Source organism: Acomys minous, assembly GCF_964271855.1.
Source record: "Acomys minous genome assembly, chromosome: 1".
Lineage (NCBI taxonomy): Eukaryota > Metazoa > Chordata > Mammalia > Rodentia > Muridae > Acomys > Acomys minous.
In genome coordinates this window covers 28,380,643-28,400,000 of record NC_140483.1, presented here as the reverse complement: position 1 = coordinate 28,400,000, position 19,358 = coordinate 28,380,643, and the positions used below count along the sequence as shown (strand labels likewise).

General features: G+C 44.4%; 1 protein-coding gene across 1 annotated transcript in view; it reads left to right on the top strand.

The window, feature by feature from the left end:
* Window positions 1-14,273, top strand: part of DPT (dermatopontin) — a 28,387-nt gene extending 14,114 nt beyond the window's left edge. Inside the window, exons 3-4 of the mRNA XM_084787681.1 lie at window positions 9,282-9,389; window positions 13,150-14,273. Of these exons, the coding sequence (XP_084643807.1) occupies window positions 9,282-9,389; window positions 13,150-13,216 (175 nt within the window). The 3' untranslated portion in view covers window positions 13,217-14,273. The remainder of the gene's footprint in view (window positions 1-9,281; window positions 9,390-13,149) is intronic.
* The last annotated feature ends 5,085 nt before the right edge of the window (window positions 14,274-19,358 follow it).

Sequence of the window (19,358 nt, the reverse complement as noted above, 5' to 3'; positions counted from 1 at the left end):
TCACACAAAGCTGGATTGTCTTAAAGCAGAGGTTAAGGGCACTGACTGTTCCTCCAGAGGTTCTGAGTTCAATTCCCAGCAAACACATGGTGGCTCACAACCATCTATAATGTGATTTGATGCCCCCTTCTGGCTTGCAGGTGTACATGCAGGCAGAGCACTGTGTAGATAATAATAAATAAATCAATCTTTTTTTTTTTTTTTAAAGCAGAGTTCCCTCCACTTTCCCAAATGCAGGCCAGGCCATCTAATGGGCCTTTCAAGGGCGAACCCTATCCAAAAACACCCAGCATGCTCCAGTGTTGTCTTGCAGAAAACAGAACACGTGAGAGAGCTGGCTCCACAGAGGAACAGGGGTGAGCCAGCCGTGCACTGAGTCATGCTTCCCCAGGGAGATGAGGAATATTCTGGGACAGCCACATTTTCCACCACAGTGAGAGCCTGGGGTCTTTGCCAGGACAGATGAGAGAGCCTGCAGTGTCTGCGGCCAGACAGTCATGCCTGCTGCCTAGGGTCCTAAACAAATAGAATAATAGCGAATGGGCTTAGGGCCCAAGGCTTTCAGCCATCAGGCAGACAAATGCCTGCGGCTCGCTGGTTTTAGAAAATCTGACAGACAACAGAGCTTGAGAGTGAATGCAGAGAAGGCTGGGACAAAGGAGAAAGCATCTAAATCTTCCACAATCCCCATCTTCTAAGCATGTCTGTACTGTGTGTCAACACTTGGACCGTTGATACTCAAAGCTTATCCTGTTTCCTTGGGTGCCAAGGCCCGACAAAGATAAATCTCTCTGTACCGAATTCCACTATTGATCTATTGATGCCCCAGACTCAAGTGGTCATCCGCTTTGCTTCCCCACAAATATTACGTGCCCTCTCTCTCTTTAGAAGTGATTTCCCAACGTCCCCTTACATTCGGCTCATCATGCTAAGAGTTTAATGACTATGGAAAGGTATGTACAGGAGTAGACAGCCGCAGTTAATTTAACAACGGACAAAATAAGATGGGCAGCTTTTCTTGAATTGACAGAGACATTCAGCTTTCCAAAAAATTACTCCCAGGCCTTGGTCTTCAGTGATCTTCCAACTTGCATCCTAACCCCCTGGCCCCTTACTCTCCATCACCCTCACCTCAGGGTCCAGATATATCACCACTCGTCAGAACCACAGGGAGGAAGAATGACATCCGAACTCAACTTGGAAGCAGGGCCCACAAGTGAGTGCTTGCACATGACTGGCTGTAGCTCAGACAGCATAACGTCAGATCTGAGAGTTCATACCACAGCCTATGGAAATGACACTTTTCCCAAGGAAACACTGGAGAAGTGGCATGATGGGTGTGCGCTGAACACCATACAACACGGCCTATGACTCACTGTTCCCAGGCTGTCTAGACACATTAGTGGGCTCTTTAAATTTCCTGAGTCATGGTGCTACATTATACCTTTCCAAACTGAATGAAGCCCCCAAGGTTATACGTTTTCAACTCTTTAGCATCTCGGCATACTGCCTGGCCCTTAATATAAAAGCTGTCAGAAGAATAAGTACATGTTGCAAGCTCCTAAAAGCAGCAACCACAGTGAAATTGACATTGATAGAGTGGTGTGTTAATAGTTGATTTTTTTAAAAAAGAAAAAACCCTTTCTTTGTGCTCATTATCCTGCTCGATGCTTTTAACAGCCCTGCATAGTGAACCAACAGCCGTGTTCTACATTTCCCACACGGAAATGCTGCCACTTCCGCATCTGGTACCTTCTCTTACATCGCTTTAGCTGCCTTGAATTAAATGGTAAAACTAGACACATGAAAAAAATGGATCTTTCCTCCTACTTTGGGGTGTGTGTGTGTGTGTGTGTGTGTGTGTGTGTGTGTGTGTGCACTTCTGCACATGAGTGTTCCACTGAACCTAGAGGAGATTATTAGGTCTCTTAGACCTTGAATTATAAGAGGTTATAAACCACCCTATGTGAGTGCTTAGAGTTGAACTTTGGTCCTCTGCAAGAACGGTAGATGCTCTCAGTCACTGAGACGCCGCTCCAGTCCTGTGTGTTTGTCTGGCACAAGCTCCATGTATCCCTGCATGGTCTGTGACTTACTTTGTAAACCAGGATTCCCTAAAAACTTTTAGGAAACATTTTGTGCCTCTGTATCCTCAGAGTGCTAGGATCACACCCCCACCGCCCCTTCTATGTTGAAAAGCTCTCTGCAGCGTACATGTGACGCCTGTCAAATGAATGTCTGGTGTCTCTGTGCTCTCAAGCATTCAGAGACTCAGAAAGATCATCATTCTGCACTAGAGACAAAACAAAACAAAACAAAAACAAAAAACCAATCATGACCAGCTCGCAGACATGTGTGGGATTTGTTTGGTGGGAACCACAGTGCTGTTCTGATTTCAGGCTGAGCAGCATCTCTCTGGCTATCCCAGCACCACTGGAACCTGGCAAGAAAGTGAATTCTTGCGCCATACAGACATGCTGTTACTAATCCGTTCCCACCGGACTGGAGGAATATGTAAATACAGCACATATTTATTTAGCTAGGAGAATCCAAATTTGTCGTCCAGTGGTCTGCAAACAACAAACACATGTCACCAGAGGAACCACAAGCCTTCAGAGACTTTCTGCTCTCATCCCTGGCCTTGAGCAGCTCCAGCTGCTGCAGGTCACATCCCAGCCAGTCTGCCAGCTGGGTGGAGACTACAGAAATGGAGGGTTAGGAATTGAGCAACTTTTTTTTTTCCCAAATGATTCTTCTCTGGCTCTATGACATTTCAGTAGGTTTGTTGAACGATCTATTTGGACAAGGTCACCTGTTTGATGACCTTTCAGCCTGGCTTTCCCTGCCAATCAAACTCAGCTTTCTCCGCCACTATCCCCCACCCCCCTACACACACACACCCATATCCAGTTTATAAGGCAGAGAGTCACTTTGCTTAATTCCTGGGCATTTGTAGTTCACAACAATAAAACTTAGTTGAGGAGCACATTTGTCTCCTCTCTCCCAGTGTGAATGATCCAGCCAAAGACAATCGTTAACCCGTGACCTGTTGTCCAGATTTTAACACAAGATGACACTTGTTGGCAAGACCGTTCCTGTGATGCTGTGTCCGTGTCAGAAATGAGCTCATATGCCTTCCATCAGGGAGTCTGTTATCCCACCCTCGTTGGATGGTCTCATGCAGCGCATTTCCCACAGGCCTGATGAAAAGAGGACGTTCCACACTGATTGCCCGGAGTAAGTGAGGAGCTATTATTGCAGAGATGAAGCTCCTCATCTCTTGAGGAAAACTAATCCAGATATTACCATTTAAAAGAGTGCACACTGAGTTTGCATGTCCCCGTGCGTCCCTAAGAAGTGCCACGTCACCCATTCTGGCTGGCCACAGTTCCTCCGAGCTTCAGCAAAATCAATTGTCCCTTTCATCAGCTGGAGTGGCTGTCACAGTTACCGACCCCTGTTTATACTGTTGATGTCTATTTGCTGCCTGCAGAGAGGAGATGCCTCCCTTGTGTTCAGACTTCAAAACCAGACATTGTCACAGATGTGTCTGATCCTCAGACACTGATGTGTCAGTTCGCCCAAGCTGTGAGCTACTTAGAACAAAGCAAACCTCTCAATTACAGATCAAGTCCACTCCCATCTTCAGGACTATAGAAGGCATCATTCATTCATTCATTCATTCATTCATTCATTCATTTCTCCAGTCAGTTACTAAATGTGACAGGATATAAAGTAAGTACAATTCACAGACTTGGGATAAGTTCCTCACAGTGGCGACTCTATTGCTTTAGTTAGCAGTACCTTCCCTGTGCTCACGGAAAACCTGAGCTACGAAAGTTGCACTATGATTCAAAGAGATCCAGCTACCTCCACACCCCGTGTTACTTGGAGAGCGCTCAGCTACTTACCTCTCAACACGGGAAGAAAAGAAGAACAATACAAATCAAGCATTAGGCAGATACACGCTAGACATCTAATGGCAAAGTGAAGGTGGAGGGGATGTTTGCTTTAGTTAGAGGGAGGGAGAAGTTGGAGGTGACGCCGTCCTTGCTGCTGTGCAGGTTGGGATAGCCAGGAGATAATACAGCTGATGGCTGTCAACAGTAATCAAGATAAATGTGACCGCTGCCGACCAGCCCTGGGCCTGAAGCGAGAGCTGGAGGCTCTCTTCCAAAAGAGCAATTTGAAAAAAGTTCAGGGACTTTCCTCTTCTAATTTAAGTCACAGACACCCCGGGAGCTATGCTTCCCCTGCGTGGTGATGCATATCTGAACCGTTTGAAATATGAACCCCCAAATGCCACAGAGGATAGACACTCACATTTTATGCCCCTAGTCACAACCCAAGTTCCCAGAATTCAGTCTGCCTACACAGAGAAGGGCACTTCTGTCACTGCAGAGGACATGGCGTGTGGTCCTACTTGGCCAATGCCCAGCTCTCTGGGTGAGGAGTCGAAATACCTGCTTCTTTGCCAGTGTCTTTTTGTTTTCATTTGTTTGTTTTGCATATAAATCATTTGGGTTTTTAATCATTCTGCCTTCGGAAAAGCAGTTCAAACAAGCTCTGATGTCACAGGCGCTAAGAGTGCCAGGCCACTAACAAAGTCATCTACCCTGAAGGGGCCTCACTTCTTATTGTGTGTCAGGAAAGGCATTACACATGCAGCTTGATCATGAACAGACTGGGGTTATGCAAGAGAGTTCCCGGTGACTTACCTGTCACAAAGTTATCATCTTCTTTTATTTAAATCTAACAAGCCAATTCTGTACGTCAAGTCTATACATTTAAAAATATATTTCAGCATAATGCTCTTATCTGTCTGTCTGTCTGTCTGTCTGTCTGTCTATCTATGTATCTATTTATTCACTTTACATCTTGGTCATAGCACCATCCCTCCTCACCTTCCAGCCCCACCCTGCCTCCCTCTCCTCTGTCCCCCTCCCCTAGTCCTGAGAAAGGGGAGCCTCTCTTCCCATTCACCCCAGCTCATCAAGTCACATCAGGGCTGAGCTTGTCCTACTCCCTTGTGGCCTGGCAAGCCATTCACACCAGGAGGAGGTAACTGAACAGTTGGAAAGAGAGTCCATGTCAGAGAGAGCCCCCGCTCCTCTTACTAGGGGACCCACATGAAGCCAGAGTGCCCATCAGCTACATCTCTGTAGGGGACCTAGGTCCAGTCCATGCAAGATCCTCGGTTTGTACTTCAGTCTCAGCAGGCCCCGTGTCTCCTCTATGCCCCATAAACACCAACTCATAAAAGATGTGTGTGGTGCCTTGTACCAATGATACTTCAAAGTGATCTCTACACCAGTCATCCTATGATGTAGTCAGCAAATTGAGTCCGGTTGTACCTACGGACAACTTCCACAGTTCAAGTATCACAGATGAGAAAATTCTATGTCAATGTTCCTTCAGTTCAAACTAATCTTCAGCTGCCCATAATTAAGATATAATTATTTCCGTCTTATTCATCCCTATCTGACACAAGATGTGGTACAAAGCTTGTGATCCAGTTCTCTAAGCTTTGGAACAAGAAGTAAGAAACTGTAACCCAAAAGATACTTGTTGAAGGTGATAGGGAAAATAAGCACACACACGTGCATGTGGGTACACATGTGCACACACATGCATATACATACACTACCCTGTGATATTCTTTAATGGAAAGAAAGTAAATATGTCCTCCTGTATTTCTCAGAAGCACTTCAAAATAGACTCATTTCTTTAATATATTGTCAGTCCCTTCACCTTGCTATGCAGTGATTGATTATTTAACTGGGCTAGAAATGTGTGGCAATGCTCTGTATGAGGAACTCTGCCAAAAAGCTGTCTGAAATTGCACAGTAATTCACAAGAAAGCTGAAACCACACTAAATTACTCCCCTTTTATCCTCAAGAAAGCCAACACCATGTCCAATAAAGCATTATCATCTAGTTTCCTTTGGCTTCTTTTAGTTTTCTGAAAAGTATTTAAATTTTGTCTCAGTTCTAACCCTAAGTTTAAAGCCGCTTATCTCTCCAAAGAATGATTGCTAAGGCCTTTATTCATTAGGACTGTGTGTGTGTGTGTGTGTGTGTGTGTGTGTGTGTGTGTGTGTGTGTGTGTGTGTTCATAAAGAAATAAATGGACATACCACATTTTCCGGCATATAAGACAACTTTTTAACCCTGAAAAAAATCCATGCCAAAATCGAGGTTGCCTTATACACTGGGTATTTACCTGCTGTTTGCTTCCCCTTGCTTCATATGTTCCATGCATATAGTGTGGGGGGGTGCTGTGGCCAATTCCCCACTCTGTGTGGAGAGTAGGAAGCAGGGAAGAGCAAGCTGCACACATCTTCCTGTACCTTGAGGAGGAGGAGAATGTGAGCATGGATTGTCTCTCCATTCAGGCTGCCTGTCTTCTGTTTGAGTGTGGAGCGTGCCTTAAAGGGGCAGTGTAGACTGGCACTGTGTGTCTCCTGGCATTTAATAAAGTGCCTAGCTGTCTGTGTCCTGCCTGTAAATAGGCCCATGCCCAAGTCTGCTGCACAGGGTGTGCAATGGAAGAGGGATAGTCTTATATGGTGAGTATATTTGAAACATTATGTTTTAATTGGAAAAGTTGGGGATTGCCTTATATGCCCAGTTGCCTTATATGCTGGAAAATATGGTATATTTTGGACTAAAAATATGGAATCCTAGGCTGAATTGAAACAGAAGTTCTTGGTGCGGGTGGTGTTTGGAAGGTTCATATTCCACCAATGATTTCGTTTCTGCTTCCATGTTTTTAGTTTCTAAGTCTCCTTCACCATTACTCTTAATCCAAGGTTCTAAAAGGAAGCCTAAATATGATCTAGTGGTTTCATCACAAAAACCAAACAAAACACAGCCAAAAATCAAAGCTAAAACTAATTTGGACCAAGATGGAAATATATCAATGACAAATACCTCACTGTCTCTGGAAAATTATAGAAATTAACTCGACAGCTGACTCTGAAACAAAAAAAGAGATAAAGTCCTAGAAAAAAAACCTGTCCACTGGTCATAAGGCCCCTCACCAGAGAAAACATTAGAGGGCTGCTTGCCCCTCTGGAACCTAAGACTTACTGATGTTTATTTTAAGTGCAAGTTTTCCCCAGATTATCCCAAATGTTTTTTAACTATTCAAGTGATCTGGGGACAGAGCAGCAGGTCAATAGAAACAAGAGTCAACCAGCTTGGGCACGTGGGTGTGGCCTAATCAATAGTGCTGAACACAGATGTTGCTATAGCAGAAATAAACATGTATCTAAATGCTTCCTCTTAAAGTTCTAGAATATGTTTTATGAAGTAAAGAAAACACTTTCAAAGTCCTACTTAGGTGATGCATGTTCTCAACAGTCCCCCTTTCTGTGGGTAAACTGCTGTACAGCCAGTGTCACTGAGTCCTCAGGTCACAAGCCAGTGGGATCCCAGCAGGGCCCGGTTAGTTCTTTTATTAAGTACTTCGCTAGACTTTTGTTTGTTTGTTTGTTTGACAAAGGAAATTCTGTTTCGGGGTCTCTTTACAAGCACAAAAGAGATTTAAATTTTTCCCTTTCTGAACATATCAAGTAAAAAATGCATGCAACCATGTGGGATCAAGCTTGGTATCGAGGATGGCCCTAGTGACTTCTTCAAAAGAGACAAATCATAAGAGGGAGTGAGCTGTGCAGGCAAAGGGATGACTAAGAAAAGCCCAAAGAGACAGTTTAGATTTCTGATTCAGTCTCACCTGTCTTGGGCTAATCTTGGTCCTGCTGCATCTTAACAATCATTGTAGACCCGCCCCCCCCATCAGCCCTTCTAATTCATAAATCAGGACTTTGTGAAAATTCTTACAATCTTAAGAGAAAAGGCAAGTGGTGGTATAAATGTGTACGCTTGGCCAATGGGAGGTGAAGCCAGAAGTATCTGGTGTTGGAAGTTTTCTTAGCTACACAGTGAGTTCAAGGCCAGCTTAGGCTATCTGAGATCTGTCTCGGGAAAGTCATTGCAATCTTTTTTTTTATCCTGAAAGGACCTGTTTTGGTCCCAAAGAATCCTGGTGACAAATCTTTATGAGAACCATGGGATTCTAAATTTGTCCCAGGATTGACTTGATCTTTGAGAATAAAGAAGGAAGAATAAGAAAAGGGAGTGGAGGTGGTGATGCCGGTGGAGGAGGAAAATATTGGTTAATGATTCTACACCTGCCTTGTATAATTATTATCACATGCACATACCTTCACTGGTTGCAGTGGGAATGAACACAAAAGCCTTCATTTTTAATAGATCAGGAAACCAGTTAAATTAATCCCTCAAAGCCATTTATTTATTCACAAAATATTTGCCATTTAGCAGGAACTACTATTCAGCTGCCAGAGAAATGAAACAACAGTGGACAGGTAGAACTGTGCCTTTGTAGAGCTCACATTTTAAACACATTTGCTGTTACCAGTCATGATAAGAAATATGTTAAGCTACCACATAATGTGTACACATAATAAATGCATACATACATTTGAATAGAGTTCTCACGCACAGACTTTATTGCAAGCAATGTACCATTTGACCCGATACTTTCTGTTCTGTCGTGTTCTTTCTCAAGCTGCTATATTAGTTATTTTTCTTGTTGCTGTGACAAAGCATATGACAAAAGCAACTTAAGGAAAGAAAGGTTTACTTTTTTCTCACAATTCAAGGGTGCAATCCACATGGCAGGAAGTCACGTCATGTGTGGATAGAGGCAGCTCCAGATTGTCCCCAGTCAGAAGATGATGATTCCTGATGTTTAGCCTGCTTCCCCAGTTTAATTTAGTGCAAGGCCCCCACCTCATGGGATGGTACCTGCTACATTTAGGGTGGATCTTCCCACCTCATTCAGTCTAATCTAGAAAATTCCCTTACAGTCAAGCCCAAAGACTTGTCTCCAAGATGACTTTAGATGCTTTCAAGTGGACAGCCAATCATAACCAGTTCAATTGATTTTATGATCTTACAATAAGTCAGGATCCAATTTGAAACACTGTCCCGGCTTACTTGAATAGAAGGGAAATAATTCAACATGACTTCAAAGGCAGGGGACATCTTCTGCATATTTTGCAGTTACAATTGCTTTGCTGCATGTGCTTAGTGTACAGGTCAATGGCCAGGGAAAGGAAGGTGAGAAATGGAAAAAAATACCGATCACTTTGGCTTGGCAGAGAGCATCTAATCCAGTTCAGTTTTCTCAAGATCTTCCTCTCTCCTTCACACTAACCTTCTGTCTGCTCCAACCCTTTGTTCTCTCCACACAGGCTGACGACAGAGTACCCAGGCCACTATGGGGAAGATATGGACATGATTTCCTATAGCTATGATTACTACATCCGAGGAGCAACAACCACTTTCTCTGCAGTGGAAAGGTGAGAAGGGTCACCCCTTCCTGGGGGACTCCGGGTTAAGGGCTGTGTGGCTTCACTCCTTGCTGGGATTCTGACTATGGGTACTTTTACCTGGTGACCTCCATAATTTAATTACCTGCTTCATTAAAGGTTAACTGTGGGTGTGGTTAGGCAGCAGGAACCAACTGAGAACCAAGAGTTCTCAGGAACTTGCCTCCCCAGGCAGTGTAACCTTGCACAAGAAGGACAAACACTAACATACTCCATAGTGGAGTCTGCAACTTGGCACGGGCATCCCTTGATGTTCTATGCAACGCCTGGGCTCAACCTCAGGAACCACTTGACATGACAAGGAGAAGTTGGGATGGTTGAAAGAGTATTCGCTGCCAAATTGGACCCCCTTTAGTCCCCATGCCTCTATGTGTTCCCCACTTAGAATTGTGGGAAGGAAGAGAGAGAAGAAGAGGAGGGGATTCACAAGGAAGAACACACAAAGTCCATCCTCTTGGTACTTTCACTCAGCTAGAACACAACATTTGGGAGTGAACAGCTCAGAGCAATCAGAAATCCATTGCTCATCTATTGAATTTCTTGGGAAATTCAAGATTGAGGCCAGTGGCAGATATGTGGTGAAGACCACTCTTTGCTTCAAAGGTGGAGCCTCTCTCTGTGTCCCCCGCCCTCCCCCACACACAGCTGGGCCACGCCTAGTTACAAAGGGCACTACTACCATCTGCCCGGGCAGCATTGTTCTGACATAATCAGCTCCCACCACCCTTGCTTCTTAGTACCACTTAACACTACGGTTATATTGGAACCAGTCTCCAGCACACAGATTTTGTGAGAGACTTTAACATTCAGACCTCAGGACCTAACCAATCATAGCTAGAAATTAAAAGGGGGAAGCCATGCCATGATGAACTTAGACTCTTTCCTGAATGAAAAGAAGATTCGAGTAACTTCAGAAAAAGAGCACTAACTTGCACCCTGCCCCCATTTTCCCCATTATTCCTTTGTGGTCTTCTCCCAAATACACTGAAAACGTAAGAAGACAAGGCTCAAAAATTCCTGTAGACATGATTGTCATATGGACCTTTTGGCTATCTGTCTAGTAATGCATGAGAAAAGTATGGGGAAATTCAGAAGCTGAGAGCTGACTTGATTACTTGTATTCCCGTTATAATAATGTCACATGAAAATGAATTCTGGGAAGAGTATCCACACACATTCTGAAAAACAAGTAAAACTGAAGGTAAAAACCTCATGAGTGAACAGACTGTGACTGTGAGCCATTTATTCTTGGAGTATGTGCTTCCAAATGAAGTTGCATCTCACTTAGCTACAGTTCATTTATTTAATAGGGAATACAATTTTTAAAGACATAAAACTAGTTCTGGAAAAGCATTTGTAAGTTCCAGTTCCCACGGACTAAGATTCTGGTTTCTCCACAGGAGAACACCTCGGTTTTCATTATGTGACTTTTGTTTGAAAGACAGAGAGGATTTTAACTTGTTTAGTTACCCATTTTCTAAAAGGTACAGTTGAGAAAGGGAGTGGTACTTTGGAACAACTCATCCTAATGCAGAGAAACAATTGAGTGGTGTCTCACACCGCAGATAAATTCAAGAAGAGAGAGAAAGACCCAAGAACTCAAAGAGTGAGCAAATCTAGTATCACCGAGCAGCGAAGTGTCCATCAAAATTCAGAATGTTGTACCAGTATCCAGTGTTCCTAAAGATTCTCCCAGGTTAAAGGGTAAATTGGTTTGAAGACCTCTGGTTAAAAATTTTAATGGAAAAAGAAAACAGTAAAGAGTGAATGAATGGCACCCAAAATTGGTGCTAAATAAATTTTGTTTTGGCAGTTAAAATGGCCAGTTCTTGCTGGCTTGGAAATAATTAGTTACATCAATTGAACAGGATCACTGGAGACTGGCATGTAGTATCTCTAGATTGTTTTAAAATGAATTCCACTTCCCCCAAGATAAAATAGAATTAGCATAGCCATGTTGTTTTAGTTTCTTCGTTTCTGCTGGACATGGTGTGTTTACCGCCAACCCCACTGGCCAAATACCCAGACCAAGGGCTTCCCATCCATGTGCTACTAACTTGTGGACGTCTCCTCCTGCATAGCGTCTCATCCTGGGTCCAGACGGTGATTTGTTGCAAACGGTCCTTCCTGTGATTCTAGGTGTTAGGGCTACCCACTCCGTGCCACTGCTATCTGCCTCCGGTGTGATAAGCAAAACGCTTTGCAGCCATTGCCAAATATACCACAGAACCCCTGAGCCCCTAGTTAAAAGTTACTGTCTGGGACGGAAAACAGAACTGGTTAGACCCTTTCATTCCTTTAGGACCAAGTCTGAATTTTTCGCAGTGCCCACTAACTGCCTCTTAAATGAACAACATGAGTACTTGGCCTCAACATCTTTCTTACCTTCTTCATGCATAGATATGTCCTGCTTAGCTGTGATAATTAAATTCTCTTGAAAAAAAAAACGCGCACACACAGCACCAGCTTGCTAATCATCTAAGGCAAGCGGTATCCTCTGTGGGTGATTTTACAAGAACAAATATCAACGCACAGCTCATTGCCCTAGGCCCTCAAAGACTGTGCTGGAGAGCGCTATGCTCGGTGGCTCTGCATAGACAAACTGAAAAAAAAAACAGACTAGAATTAGGGAGCTGGCCTTGGGCTATTTGCTCACCATGCCTGCCACCCCCATCCCCCACTCAGGATAGCCCGGTCATTCCCACAGATTTCCCATTCAGAAGCAGTGCAGAGACAGTCAGCCATAGTGTTTAGGATACACTGAAAGAAACCTGGTAGAGTCAAACAGGAGGAGGAGAAAGGACGGCACTTTGGAAGAAATTGCTTGGTTGGATACGGATAAAGTCTTCCAGCGTTTTATTGGGATTACGCAAAGAGCATGACAGCTTTGTCCTCAGGTGGCATTAGGGGCACCTAGCAAGGGAAGTAGCATAGCACAAGAGAAAGACCAAGATTTGAGTCCAGCACACTGGAAATCTGATGTCATCACCTATCACTTGTAATCCTTTAAAGCAAGTCTTAGTCCACTGAGCCTATTTCTTCTCAAAACAATGAGTCATAGTGGGGACTACTGAGAGAACACGTTGTAGAGTGTCTCCGCAGGGCCGGGCATGGTGGAAGTGCTAGGAGCTCCATGCTAACAGTGGTCACTCTCATGGTTAAGTAGTATCAGACCACAGGAGCTCTATGCAGAGTAGATAACTCCTTGTGTCTCTACTAAGAGAACATGGTACAAAGCTTAGTGAACAGCGCGCATACCCACAACACATTTTTCAAAACTGAGCAACTCTGTGCCCTCTCAAATCTATCCCATCTCTTAAACAGGCCATTCCATTTCTGGTAGGTAGGGCATTCCACACTTTAAGATGTTTTGAGTTGTCCCCACTCACCTTCTTTTGTGGCTTCAAAGGGAAAACCCACAGTGTATCCCCTGGATCCTGGCACATAGAGAGTGCTGGGTAGAAGGGAAGTGCTGGCAGAGAAATGGATGGCCTCTTAGAAGGACGATTCTTCACAGTGAAATGGAGATGATGCTAATAAATGCTGGACTTGTTAGTTCTGGAGACACCTAGGAGGCTCAGCCATGGAGGACTATCCACCAGCCGTGAATGAGAGCCTCCACGTGACCTATAAACCCTAAGCCCCGAAACCCTGCCATAGCTCTTCACTGCTTTTCCCCAGCCAAGACTCTCTGTTCTCACTGATGTTTCTCTTCTGGCTCCTCCCACAGGGATCGCCAATGGAAGTTCATAATGTGCCGGATGACCGATTACGACTGTGAATTTGCAAATGTTTAGATTAGCCACGTAGAGAAGTCCAGGTGAAGGGTAAAGGGCCAGGTGTCCTGAGGGTGCCATGTCATACATGCTAATATTAATGAGAACATCTGTAGTTCTTTCTTTCGCTCTCTTCCTTGGGATGAGAGTTATGGTGTCAGCTGCCTGGGCCTTTCTCACCACAATTACACATATAAATAAACCCACAACTAAGCCGTGTTTCTCACTTTCCACACATTCAATAACAGCCATCTCCAGTTGCTGCTGCTGACTTCCTTCCACAGCACATAATACAACCAAGGCACATAATACAGCCAGTGCCTGAATGCTGACAGCCTGCACCCCAGAGCACCTGCCACAGCCTTCAAGCTGCTCTCACTATAACCTGGGCTTCAAATTCAGCCTAGTGAACTTGGAGAGCGGTGTGAGAATTGTATTCTGTAGTTAAGTCTGTTTGAGTGACAAACACCCAGAGACCTCACCTGGAGTTCAGGCGGGATTGGGAGGGGCACTCTCTGTCTTGAGGGAACATGTACCCATTCTCTTCTTCAGCAAGAGCCACACATACTTAGGAGTCCAAGTAAAGATTTATGTGCCCCAGAAGAGAGGGCACCTGGAGGTGAAGGGGGAGGTGGGAGGGTTTGAGGAAGGAGCTGAAAGAGTTTAGGCTGAAAGATCTTCCTCAATTCAAAGATTATGTCAGCATACCCACTAATGAAAGTGAATTTGAGGGCCAGGAGAACCTATGAGAATCTGCCTCAAGATGGAAATAATGAAAGGAAGATGAGCACATAGGATTCAGATTGGGAAGCTGGGGACACAAGAGTGGCCAGGGGAGAAGGGATCTTGGGTCATCAGCATCTTGAGACACTCCCAATATTCTTAGGAAGAGTACCGTATTCCCACAAGCCAAGGGGACGTTGCTTGCACTTACCTGGTACTGAAGGATCCTCCACTGCTTCCCATGGAGCTTGGAAGTCAATTCTGCAGAGATGACATTGTCTTTCTTCCCCTAGCCATTTGTACTTCTTCTTCACAACAACAACAACAATAATAAATAATAAGAGTACCAATATTCTCTGTGCCACAAATATCAAAGGTCAATTCGTGTTCCCTCCCCTCCCCTTTTGATTACTCATTAACTCATTCTGAAAATACAGTTTCACATTGTCATTTGTGACAAGGGTTAAAGAATATAGTGATGGTAATGATACTATGTGATTAGAGGAACGAGATCATTAAAACACAAATTGACACGTGCTTGCGTCACCTAAGGATCAAACAAAGGATGAAAGCACGTTTCCTTGGCTTTGAATCTAGCTACTTTCCCTTTAGCATCTTCCAGTTGTCCATACCCCAATACATGACAAGACACTGTAGCCTTAGGGAGCTCATATTCCCTTTATCTACACCACTTGCTTATTCTTTTAACTCTGTTACCCTTCCCTCAGCTTCTTTCTGGGTGGGTCCAGGAAAGAAGCTGGATGGGCAAACCCCCAGGGGGTACACTTTGCTATACACCCCACCTAGGTGATGAAATAGCAGGTCTCAGCCAACAGCAGCTGCATTCCCCACAGTGAGGTCCCAGCTTTGTGATGGGCAAGACAGACCTAAAGATGTACTCTTTTGTTTTAAGTCTTAAGAACTTTCTTTTTTCGAGACAGGGTTTCTCTGTGTAGCCTTGACTGTCCTGGACTTGCTTTGTAGACCAGGCTGGCCTCGAACTCACAGCAATCCACCTGTCTCTGCCTCCCAAGTGCTGGGATTAAAGGCGTGAGCCACCACCACCGCCCAGCAACTCTTAAGAACTTTTTAATAACGTGGTTTTGCTGAGTTCCTCTATTTCGTTGCTGCTGATCCTCTGCAGTTTTAATTTATAATGAGAATCTTCCTGGTGTTATTTTTCACAGAGGGTGTCATTAATATTTTAGCAATCACAGTACTGGTGCAGGATGACAATGAGCAAATGGCCTTTGTTGGGTACGTGTGGAGGCCAGCAGGAAGCGGGACAAACAGTGCTGATGGGCTGACTCAGTATCCACATCCACGGTGGCAAGGAAGAGCTGGTGGGGATGTCGGGTGCAGGGGCCTGTGGCTGGGAGGAGCTGTCAGGAGGAGGAAGTCAGGGAAAGAACAGAGGGCCATCCGCACCGCCTTTTATTCCACTGGAGTTCTTACACTTCTTTCTCCCTTCTCAACCCTGATCCCTTACAACACCCCAACACCAGGTAGGAGAGAAAGAAGATTAATGGGGGAAGGGGGTGTAGTTTTCCTTAGCTACTTCCGGCTTCTTGGGGCCTTTGGATTTCTTGAGGCAAATCCAATCTTCACAGTCAGGATGTCTCCAACTTCCTCTTGTAGAATTGCTTCAAGAGCAACCAGGAGCAGCAGGGGAGCAGCAGGGGCAGGGGAGCAGCAGGGACAGGGGAGAAGCAGGGGCAGGGGAGCGGCAGGGGGAGAGCCAGGGGGAGTGGCAGGAGGAGCATTAGGGGGAGCGGCAGGGGGAGCGGCAGGGGGAGCGGCAGGGGGAGCGGCAGGGGGGAGCAGCATCTGCCTTAGTCTTTCTCAGAGCCCCCCAGTCTGGGCTCCCACATTTATTCCCTCTCTGGAGTCCTCAGAAGTAAGCAATTCGCAGCTGGCAAAGAGCCCCTCTCAGAGCCCACATGAGGCAAATAGTCCACTGCTATGGACAATCAGAATCTGCCCCACATCCTACCCCTGGGATTAAAGCAAAAACATGTTTACAGAACATAACTGAGTTTGCAAAGACACCAAAACTTCCACTACAGCCATCCAGTGAGAGGGGACTATGTCACATGGTATAAAAGACACTTTTACAAAAAGAAAAAGTACCCTTTGTACGCAAGACAAGGACCAGGACAGGAAAGACATTGTCAGCTTGGTTCGGATATGGATCATTTACATTTTATATTATCTGTCGATCATCAAGAACTGAGTACCGGAGAGAAGAACAAGTCCAAGATCTATTGAGGAGTCCGGTCTCATAGCTCCGTTCTGTCCACGAACCTTCTCTACTGTCTTTGACATGAAACCTGCCTTTTTAAGGCAAACTGTCTAAAATGAAGACATTTATCTAGGCCAGTGGTTCTCAAGTGTCCTGATGCTGAGAACCTTTAATACAGTTCCTCATGTGAGGTGACCCCAACCATAACTTCATTTTCATTGCTACTTCATAACTATAATTTTGCTACTGCTGTGAATCATAGTGTAAATATCTGTGCTTCCTGATGGTCTTAGGTGACCCCCATGAAAGGTCATTCGACTCCCAAGAGGTCCTGACCCACAGGTTGAGAACCACTGATCTAGGTGATTGTTACACTTTTTGCAATTCCAGATTCTCCTGCCTTCTTTCCCAAACGGCTGATAACGGGATTCCTGAGGCAATTTTTTTCCTGGGTAAATAGCCTGGCATTGTGGTTGAAGACATAGGTTCTACCCCAAGATGTAGCAAAATAGAGCTATATAATATTAGACAAATCCTCCAAAGCCATGGTTTTCTGTGTCCAATAAAGAAAGAATTCCTTTCTGTGTGAGGTCCAGGAACCTCACAAGATGCTGCCACTTAAAACAAAGTGGGCAGACAAAGAGAAACGAGATTTGATTCCCATCTCACAGGACCTGTGTGTACTAAGGAAATGGTAGGCAATGCAGGCCAGTGGGGCAGGAAGACGAAGCTGAGGGAGCCAAGTCAGCTCTGGCCTCACAGAAGGAGAAGAAACACTATGGGCTTTGGGCATCACCCTCCCCCGCCCCAGCTCTGTCATTTCCCAGCATCACAATCTTGGCCCAAATTACCTGCCCTTCTTGATTCTATTTCTCTATCCATAGAGATAATAATACCTGCAATATGGACTTGTTACAAAAAAATAAATGCAGTCACATAATAGTTGGCATGTGAGAACCCAGTAAACTCAGGAAAAGAAGGGGCTAGTGTGCATATATACACAGAGGTAGAATTTCTCAGAAAGCGGGGTCTTAATAGGCATCGTGGCAACTCTTCCAATGACAGGAAAAAGAGGTGGGACTTAAGTTTGTCTCTCACTCATCCATTTGTTTGGTTACTGAGACAATAACTTATCACACGTTTATTATTGACCAGCTGCTGAATAAGGCGCAGTTTCTATGTTTTAGACTCTAAAATTCAGAGGATGAACTAAAAGAATGACATAAGTGTCATTATGGTATAGTAGTTAGCATAGCCACCTTCTAAGAATCAGAAAAACAAATAAAACAGTATAGTACAGTGTAGTGAGAATTTTGGTGTTTTTTTTAAAAAAAAAAACCAGTTATGTTATATAAGCATGGTTTTGTTTTAATCCCAGGTGTGGGATATGGGGCTGCTTTGGATTGTTCACGGCAGCTGACTGCTTGCCTCTTGTGGGCTCTGCAGGGGTGTGATTCTGCCAGCTGAAGATGGTTTAATTCTGAGGACTCTAGGGAGGGTATAAAAAAGACTAGAGCCCAAGAGAAGGGGTACGGCTGTTCCTCCTGGGGCTCCCTGCCCCTGCTGTTGCTGCTCTGTCAAGTGGTTGAGAGAAAAGAGACAAGAAGAAGTCAGAGACATCCTGATGAGACAAAGACTGGACTCGCCCCAAGGAACCCAGTGCCCCAGTCAGCAGCAGGCAGTCTAAAAAGATCCAGAGGCCTCTCTCTCCACTAACCTTCTGTCTCTCCTACCTGGTGTTGGGATGTTGGAGGGGTTTGCATGGAGAAGGGGGTTAGATATAAGAACCCAAATAAAATAGGTTAAAAAAGAAAACATGTGAACAGTAGTTTCATAAGTCAAAGGTAAGTGGCGTTTCAGTAGAGGGTAGTGAAGGTTTAAGTTGAGGAAGTAGCATTTCAGATAATGAAAACAACATAATGATGGATATAAAGCAATCTATGAACGTAAAGAGACTTTCCCAAGATATGGGCCTTACCAAGGGAGTCTTGGAGGACCAGTGTGCAGCCATAAGCAAGAACTGGTAGCTCTTACCAACACCTACGGCATGCCATTATTTGTTCATGTTATTGAGATTTATTGTATTTCCCTGAATGCTTGGGCCATGATACCTAAGGAAATGGACACACACACACACACACACACACACACACACACACACACACACACATTTTTATCTTTAGGCTCTACTTCTTTGACTGAGATATTTGACAGAACAAAAGAGGCAGTCCAGTAGGGGCAGGAAGAAATGAGAATAAAATAATATGTAATATATATGAAAACGCTATAACAAAATCCTTGTGTTGTGTTCTAACCTCAAATATCTAGAAATAAATTTTTTAAAAGATGTCTGTGACTGATGAGGGATGGAGACTCCGTCTTTCTCATGTGTGAATCCCCTAATTAGTTATCCAATACTAAGTGGTCAGCCCTAAAAACATACCCACACGAGCAACACTAAGTGGACTCGGTGCAGCAGGTTGTATGTATATACTTGTGTGTGTGTGTGTGTGTGTGTGTGTGTGTGTGTGTGTGTGTGTGTGTGTAAATATATGACAAAAACTAATGAAAAAGGAAAGCAATAGAGGTGATAAAAGTGGGTGGACTTGGATGTAGAGGCAGGGGAACAGTGGGATAGGGACCAGGGTCTGCTGATAGGGGACTGAAGGCGATCACAGTATTCTATATGCATGAAATGTCACAATGTAAGTCATTATTTGTGCAATTAATAAATGCTAGTAAAATGGAAACAAATATTGAGTATCAACATTTCCTTAATGCCTCCTGAAGGATGCACTCTGATGAAAAAAAAAATAACAAAAAAGAAGTCCAAGAAAGTAAGAAAGACTTCAAATTCTAGAACTGTCTGTCTTCTGCATACATTCTTGTGCAAGGCTTTTCTTCTGTCTACTGGGGCCTCTCGAACTCCAGGCCGATGGAATCTTTTCTCCTGTTTACCCGACAAAATACTGTTCAGTGAAGCCCACACCAAAGCAGTTACTCCCATTGTGGTGGCACACAGACTAGAGAAACTGCGTTCACCTTCATTGTAGTCTCTCTCAGTTTTAATTAGTTCCGCTCCACTCTGTTTATTGAAGCCACAGTTAAGGACTTGAGCCTGAGTATCTTCCCGGAATCCCCAGTCATTGAGCAGGGGCAGGTGGAGCTATTTGCAGAACCTGTGTATGCTGGTTGGTT